At 64.8% G+C, this 8,515-nt stretch overlaps 1 protein-coding gene across 1 annotated transcript; it reads left to right on the forward strand.

The window, feature by feature from the left end:
* Positions 1–3,610: 3,610 nt before the first annotated feature.
* DLX3 (distal-less homeobox 3) lies at positions 3,611–7,359 on the forward strand. Its single transcript, NM_204804.2, is given in 3 exon segments — positions 3,611–4,009; positions 4,796–4,986; positions 6,799–7,359. Coding segments are annotated over 3 exon segments (837 nt in total). The 5' UTR covers positions 3,611–3,690; the 3' UTR covers positions 7,126–7,359.
* Positions 7,360–8,515: the final 1,156 nt, after the last annotated feature.

Genomic DNA, 8,515 nt, shown 5'->3' on the forward strand with positions numbered 1-8,515 from the left:
CCCCCCCCCCGAGCAGCGGGACCCCCCCATAGCCACAAGCTTAGCGAGTTATGGGGCGGGGTGGGGGGATGGGGGGGTCCCGCTGCTGTGTGTGGGGGAAACTGAGGCAGGACGAAGCGGGGGGGGGGGGGGTCGGAGCTGCTGGGACCGGGGGGGGACGCGGGGGGGGTGCAGAAAATCCCCGGCCTCCCACGGCGGAACGCCGGGAATGTGCCGGCTGTGTGCCCGGTGCCGGATCCCATCCCGTGGGCTCTCTGCCCGACAGCCCCCCCGGGAGACCCCACCCGTGTGGGGGGCATCCCAGAACCCCCCCTTTCCCAGCCCATTTGCTTCCATTGGGTTCTGTGGTGGTTGGTGTCACCCCCCCACTCTGTAGCCCCTCGACCACCTCCCACCCCCCCCCCCCCCCCCCGAGGCTGCGCGGGGCCCCGACGTTTGTTTGTGCTGCGGGAGCCAAATTCCAGCTCTGGGAGTCGCTCGGAGCCCGCGTGGGGGCTGCGTGATGGGGGGGGGGGGGGCGGGGAGGAGGGGGGGGATGGAGACAGGACGGACAGACGGGATGGAGCAAAGGGACGGGCGGACCCCTCCCATGGCGAGGGCAGAAGGTCAGCCCTGAGCCCCGATGGCAGAGCAGGGGAGGGGGACAGAGTGGGGATGGGGACACAGGGGGGGTGGGGACACAGCGGGGGTGGGGACACACTGAAGGTGGGGACACAGCGGGGATGGGGACACAGTGGGGGTGGGCACAGCGGTGGCACCGCGTCGTGGTGACGTCCCTCCCGGTGCCAGCCGTGGCTGTGTGTCACGCGGTCCCCAACCACACACAGAGGTCACCGGGAGCCCTCAATCCCACCCGTGCCAGGAAACCCATCCCTCCAACGGGAAAAGGCCGCAGGATGTCCTGCACCCCCCCGCCCGCCCCCCACCTCCCCCCCCCCCCCCCTCCCCGCTGTCAGCCGCTCTCCAACACCGCACGATGTCACCGGAACGCGTGACGGCAGCAGGGGACAATCCCACACACGGCACTGCCAGCACAGCCCCCCCCCCGGCTCCCCACCCTCCCCCCCCCCCCGGCAGCGTGCCAGGGGTTTGCCCCCCCCATTGCTCCCCAAATGTCCGCAGTGCCCCCCGACTGTCCCCGGGTTGAACCCCGTCGAAGGTGGGGTGAAGGGGACCCTCAGCGCCCCAACCCGCCCCCCCCCCCCCCGCCGCAACGCAGCCCCTCTCTGGGGTGGGGGGGCCCCCGGCTTCCCTTGGGACCCCCAAAGGAGGGGGGGGGGGGTGGCACCCCAGGAAGGGCATTATGTCCCCCCACTCCAAGGAAAGGGCTTTGCACCCAAAGGAGGGCTGCTGACAGCCGGGTTAAGGGGGGCGTTCCCCCCCCAGGGATGGTATTATCGCCCTATTATCGCCCCCATCCCCGGGGGGTGTTAATTCGGGGTGGGGGGGTGGGGGGTTTGGGGGTGTAATTCCACGAAGGGCCGCGAGATGGCGCCATCTGATAAAGGATGCTCCGGGTTGGGGGGTTGGGTTGGGCGGGGGGGGCAATGAGGACGACCCTCTCCCTCCACGTCGCTCCCCCCCCCCCCCACCTCGGCTGTGACAGCAGTGGGGACACGAGGGGACTCGTGAGGACACGGGGGGACTCTCGTGGGCACTGCTGGGATTGGGGTTGGGGGGGGGCGGTGTTTCCAAGCGGGGCACAGGCTGAGGTGGGGGGGGGGGCACAGGGGACATATTGGGTTTGGATTCCGGAGCAGCTCTGCCAGGACCCCCCCCCACCACCACACACCCACACTTGCAGAGACCCCCGGGTGCCCCACGTCAGCACAGAGAGCCCAAACCGGCACCCCCCCACCCCCCCCACCCCACAGCCCTCCCCACGGGTTCCTCACTGCGGGGCTTCAGCCCGGACCGCGGGCACCATTACGTCCCAGTCCCAAATTGGTTCAGCGCTACAAATACGCGCAGCTCCCGGACCGGCTTTTCCTGCTGCAGGATCCGTCCCGCAGCGGCACTCAGCCCCGCCGGCAGCCCGGCCGGACCGACGGACAGGACCGGACCTGGGGGTGTCCCAGCGGCTCCTCAGCTCCTTGGGAACCCCCCGGGGAGGGCAGACGGCGGGGTCGGGCCGCACCCAGGCAGCTCTGTCCTCACCGAATTAATTCTCCCGGCTCAAATTGCAGTTCCCATGTGGGGAGATGAGCCCGGCCTTCGTGCAGTGCCTGCATCACACCTCCACCGCCACGGCTGGCTGTGCGCTCCGAAACAGAGCTCATGGGACTCACATCCCATCCCATCCCATCCCATCCCATCCCATCCCATCCCATCCCATCCCATCCCATCCCATCCCATCCCATCCCATCCCCATCCCATCCCCATCCCCATCCCCATCCCCATCCCCATCCCATCTCCTTCCCCATCCCCATCCCCATCCCATCTCCTTCCCCATCCCCATCCCCATCCCCATCCCCATCCCATCCCATCCCATCCCATCCCATCCCATCCCATCCCATCCCATCCCCATCCCATCCCATCCCATCCCATCCCATCCCCATCCCCATCCCATCCCATCCCATCCCATCCCCATCCCCATCCCCATCCCCATCCCCATCCCCATCCCATCTCCTTCCCCATCCCCATCCCCATCCCCATCCCCATCCCCATCCCCATCCCCATCCCATCCCATCCCATCCCATCCCATCCCATCCCATCCCATCCCATCCCCATCCCTCTGTCGGCAGTGCCGGGATTCGAACCCACGGCTCCCTACCCTTGCAGTGCCCCGCAGCGGCCGCCAGGTGGCGCCATTGCACCGCACCGCCCTGCGGTGGGACGGCACGGCTCGGGGGGGGGGGGGGGGAGGGGGGTACACATATCAATATTTCTTTTAACCCCCAAAAAGCCGCAGCCGGGCTCAGACATCTGCCCAGCCGCCCTGGAGCCCCCTAACACCTCTCAGGGACAAGGACCTGCCAGCATAGGGAAGAACCCCCCCACCAAAATACAACCCTCCCCCCGTGTCCCCCCATGTCCCCCTCCATCTCCTCACTGCTGTGCTGGGGTCTGGGCTGGGGGGGGGGCTCTCAGAGCAGTGCTGGGAGACGGGTGCACTGTGCTGGGGGGAGGGGTGGCAAGTTGTGGGGCACGGAGGGGTTCACCCTGAATCCTGGGGATGGGGGGGGGGGGGGCACTGGGAACTGCCGGGAGAGGGGGAGAGGGCACCCCATCCCTGACCCCAACCCACTGTGACCCCCAACAACCCCCCCCCAGAGCACCCCCGGGACCCCCGACCCCAATGCAAAGAGCCCCAGCAACCGCATGGCCCCGCTGTCCCATTCCCCCCCCTCTCCCCCCTCCCCCCGACTCCTATCCCTCCCGTCTCTCCTTCACCCCCTCTTTGTTGTTTCTTGAGAGAGAGAGAGGGGAGGGAAAGAAAAGAAAAAAAAAAGAGAAGAGAAGCCAAACCCCAAAGCAGGAGGCAGGAGCCTGTTTTGCCTCCCAGGCAATATTTCTGGAGCCAATCGGAATGCGCACCCACCCTGCCCCGCTCCCTAATTAAAGGCTTTGGAGCAGGGCCGCCCGCAGCTCTGGGCGCGCACTCCGGGTCGCCTCTCAGCGGGAGCGCATCGGGGTACGTTGTGGGCAGCGGGGGGTCCCGGGCGGGCGGCAGCCCCCCGAGCGGCAGCGATGAGCGGCTCCTTCGACAAGAAGCTCTCCAGCATCCTCACCGACCTGTCGGGCTCGCTGAGCTGCCATGCCTCCTCCAAGGACTCCCCGACGCTGCCCGAGTCCTCCGTCACCGACCTGGGCTATTACAGCGGCCAGCACGACTACTACCCGGGCCAGTCCTACGGGCAGCCCGTCGCCCACTACCCCTACCCCCAATTCAACCTCAACGCCATCGGTGCCGGCGGAACCTATTCCCCCAAATCCGACTATTCCTACAGCCCGTCCTACCGTCAGTACGGCCACTTCAGGGACCAGCAGCTCCCGGCGCAGGACGCAGGTATGGGGCCGTGGGGTGGGCGCTCCGTTGGTTCCCCACTGCGTGGGAGAAGCTGTGACCCCCAACCCCCCCATCTCGGTGACGGAGGCTGAGGACGGCGGTTGGGGGGCTGATGGAACCCCCGTGAATCCCAATGAGCCGTCATAGGGAACGCTGTAGGGATCGCAGTTGGCTGTCGTGAGGATCCCAATACGGTGTTATGGGGTTCCCGACTTCTTGCCGGAGGGATCCCGGTAGATTTCTGTAGGGAATCCCAATGTGTTGTTGTAGGGATCGTCGTAGGGATCCCAACTTGTTGTTGTTGTAGGGTTCCCGGTGTGTTGTAGGGTTCCCAGCGCGTTGTAGTGACCCCAATGCATTTCTGTAGTGACTCCAATGCGTTTTTGTACTGACCCCAAAGCATTTTTGCAGTGACCCCAAAGCATTTCTGCAGTGACCCCAACCTATTTTTGTGGCGATCCCAATGTATTTCCATAGGGATCCCAATACATTTCCATACGGATCCCGGCGTATTTTTGTAGGGTTCCTAATGCGCTGTCATAGGGAACCCCAACGTACTGCTATAGGAATCTCAATGTATCGTCATAGGAACGTATTTTTATAGCAAATCCCAACGTGTTTCCATAGGGATCCCAACGCACTGCTCCCCACTAAGGGTTTAGGGCCGGCTCTGCCCCGCTTCGCTGCTGCGCAATGGGGCAACCCGGTTTGCCGCAGGGTTGGGGGGGCCGCGTGGGGGGGGACCCTTTTGCCGACCCCATCCTCACCCTCCCGCTCTGTGCTCAGTGTCGGTGAAGGAAGAGCCGGAGCCCGAAGTGCGGATGGTCAACGGGAAACCCAAGAAGATCCGCAAACCCCGCACCATCTACTCCAGTTACCAACTGGCCGCCCTGCAGCGCCGCTTCCAGAAAGCCCAATACCTGGCGCTGCCCGAACGCGCCGAGCTGGCGGCACAGCTGGGGCTCACCCAGACCCAGGTAGGGCTGAACGCCCCCTCCCCGATCCCATGTGGGGGGCGGCGGGGTTGGGGTCGGGGTCGGGGCTGCGTCCCTCCCCGCGAGACCGGAATCCACGTGGGGTCGGCGCGGCTCAGTTCGGGGTGTCCCTTTGGAGTGGGAGATGGGAGCGTTTGGGGGACCCCTGGGATGTGGGGAGCCCTGGGGTGGGTGATCCCCACTTGTAGGGTGCAGGGAGCCCCCGGCGCCCCCGCGCGGAGCCGATCCGCGGTGCTGAGGGTGGGGGACAGACTGTGCCCCCTGTGGATGTTGGGGGACCCCTGTGGATGTGGGGCTTTAACCCCCCCCAACACAGCTCTGCCCCTCAGCCCTCTCAGCACCCACACGGATGCAGCGCTGGGGGTGGGTTGGGGGCTGCGGATGGTGCCCTCCGGACCCCCCATCCCGGCTCCATGTCCCCCATTCCCAGGATTAGGAATGTGGGACGTTTGGCACCTTGCTGGGGGGGAAGGGGGGGGGGGGGCTCTGCCACGTCAGGTGGAGCTCCACCAAGAATGGGTTTCTCCTTCCCCGCGCTTCCACACCTTCCTCCCATCTCTGGGACCGAAAGCTTCGCTTTCGGGGCTTCCCAACCACGGCCACAATCCCGACCTCGCTGGCGTGACAGCAACCCCACAACCCGCCCCATCCCCATCCCACCCTGCTGCCCTCCCTGCCTGCGGGCCGGCGCCGGCGCCCTTGTGCCGCCCTTGGCGGGCGCTCCCCAGCGCAACCTTCCTCCTCCTCCCCTGGGCGATGAAGCAATCGGGGCCGCTCGGCAAAGGGCTGACGGAGCGCGTCACCCAGAGGGACATCCTGTTTGGGTGACACCGCCGCTCCCCGCGCCCCGGCCCCAAAGGCACACGGCCTCACCCAACGCTGGGACGCTCCCGACGGCCGACGTGCGTGCCGTGATGGCTTCACGCAACGCCCACAGCTCGGAGGCGCTGCCGGGGACCCCACGGCACCCACAGCCTCGGGGACGTTGGGTGCTGGCCCCATAGCACACAGGGACCCCACGGCACCCACAGCCTCGGGGACGTTGGGTGCTGGCCCCATAGCACGCAGGGACCCCGCGGCACCCTTAGCGCGGGCTCTGCGGTGTGGTGCGTCTCCAGAATGCCCACCCTACAGCTGCCTGCCCGTGGGGTTGTCCGTGGTTCCCCTCTCAGTGTTGACTTGCCACAGTTTGGGGTGTCTTTGGGGTCCCTGCAACGCTGGTGCTGGACGTCGGTTCTGCACGGCGTGTCTGGGGTGTCCCAAATGCAATCGGCAGCACTGACTTCCCGTGGTGCGTGGTGTGCATGGGGTCCCCATAGCACCCGGATCATAGGTGGCTTCCATCGCCGGGTCCCCGTCACACAAACACCACGACTGACCTCCTGTATGGCTCATGGTGTGTGCTGGGTCCCCACGGCACCCACACCAGATGACTTCCCATGGGGTCCCCATGGCACCCACACCAGATGACTTCCCATGGGGTCTGGGGTCCCCACGGCACCCACATCACCAGTGGCTTCCCATGGGGTCTGGGGTCCCCATAACTCCCCTATCATAGATGGCTTCCTACAGCACGTGGCACATGTAGGACCCCCATGGTGCCCACATCACAGGAGGCTTCCCACGGCTCTGGGGTCCCCATGACTCCCACCCGTATCAGGGTGACTCCCGGTGCTGTGTTCCCACAGCCCCACACCGCCATTCCCTTCCCGCGTTCCCTGGACCCCACATCCCACTCTCCCACCCCCTCCTGCCCCACCCTCACATCCCCTCACCCTATCCCTCCCCCTCCAGGTGAAGATCTGGTTCCAGAACCGCCGCTCCAAGTTCAAGAAGCTCTACAAGAACGGCGAGGTGCCGTTGGAGCACAGCCCCAACAACAGCGATTCCATGGCCTGCAACTCCCCACCGTCGCCCGCCGTTTGGGACAGTGCCACTCACGGCGGCGCGCCGGGACGGACCCCCCTCCCGCAGCCACTGCCCTACAGCCCCTCGCCCGCCTTCCTGGAGGAGCACAGCCCCTGGTACCACCCGCAGAGCCTCGCCGCCCCCCACCAGCCGCCCGCCGCCATGCACCACACCTCGCCGGGGCCGCCCCCCAACCCGGGCGCCGTTTACTAACCGTGGGGGCAGAGACAGTGCGGAACTCCTTCTCTCTTCCCTTTCTCCCCCCTCAGCCCCCCCCCATCCCCGCCCCCTCAGCCCCCCAATGATGATTATTTTTTAAAGTGTTCCAGGACACGCGCCCCTATGTACCCACCTCTATATCCTCTCCTCTCCCAGCTCATCTCAGGAACAACGGGACTGCAAAGGGTTGAACTCGTGAGCTCTGCGCCCAGGGGACACCACCGCTGCCCCCCAACAACTGCATCCCACCCCCCCCCCTCCTCCACCAGCTGTGTCCCCACAGGAGAGACGTTTGGGTGACTGTCACCCCACCTTGGGGTCCCCATGGAGACGCTGTGTGGGATGGAGACGTGAGGACCAAAGCGGGGTGCCATCCCATCCCCACCTGGAGCAGGGGACGCCCCTCACCCTCATGGCACCCAAAATCTGGCCACCAAGAGCGGTCTGTGGACTATGGGTACTCCATGGGGTGTGGGTTCTCTGTGGGGTGTGGGTGCGCCATGGGGCCTTGGGTGCTCCGTGGGGCTTTGGGTGCTCCATGGGACCACTGGTTCTCCATGGGGCTGTGGGTTCTCCATAGGCTTTCCATGGTGCAATGCGTTCTTCATGAGGCTGTAGGTGCTCTATGGGACCATGGGTTCTCCATGGGGCCATGGGTTCCCTGTGAGGCCATGGGTTCTCTGTGAGTTCTCCATGGGGCTGTGGGTGCTCCGTGGGGCTTTGAGTGCTCCATGGGACCATGGGTTCTCCATGGAGCTGTGGGTTGTCCACGGAGCTGTGAGTCCTCCATTGGACCATGGATTCTCCATGGGGCTGTGGGTACACCATGGGGCCATGGGTTCTCCATAGGATCTCCATGGGACCATGGATTCTCCATGGGGCTGTGGGTACACCATGGGGCCATGGGTTCTCCATGGGGCCGTGGGTTCTCTGTGGGGCTGTGAGTTGTCCATGGTGCCATGGGTCCTCCATTGGACCATGGGTTCTCCACGGGTTCTCCATGAAGCTGTGGGTCGTCCATGGGGCCATGGGTTCTCCACAAGGCCATGGGAACTCTATGGGGATGAGGGTGCCCCATAGGGCCGTGGATGCCCCATAGGGCCATGGGCAGCTTCAGAGGACCCCAACCCTTGGGGACGACGCTCAGGCGACGAGGCGGTTATTTAACAATTAAAAAAATAATAATAATAATTAATTAAAAAAAAAATTTAAAAAAAATTTAAAAAAAAAGAAAAAAAAAGAAGGGGAAAAAGGGGAGAAAAAGGATTTTAATATTTAAACACTTTGGGAACGGCTTAAGTTATTTTTGAGAGCGAAGGGTCTGCTTTGTCAGAGCGCCTCCACCGGCGCCATTTAAGCGAACAGTGAAGAGGAAGGTGTATTT

The sequence above is a fragment of the Gallus gallus genome, chromosome 27 (assembly GCF_016699485.2).
Source record: "Gallus gallus isolate bGalGal1 chromosome 27, bGalGal1.mat.broiler.GRCg7b, whole genome shotgun sequence".
NCBI classification, from domain to species: Eukaryota; Metazoa; Chordata; class Aves; order Galliformes; family Phasianidae; genus Gallus; species Gallus gallus.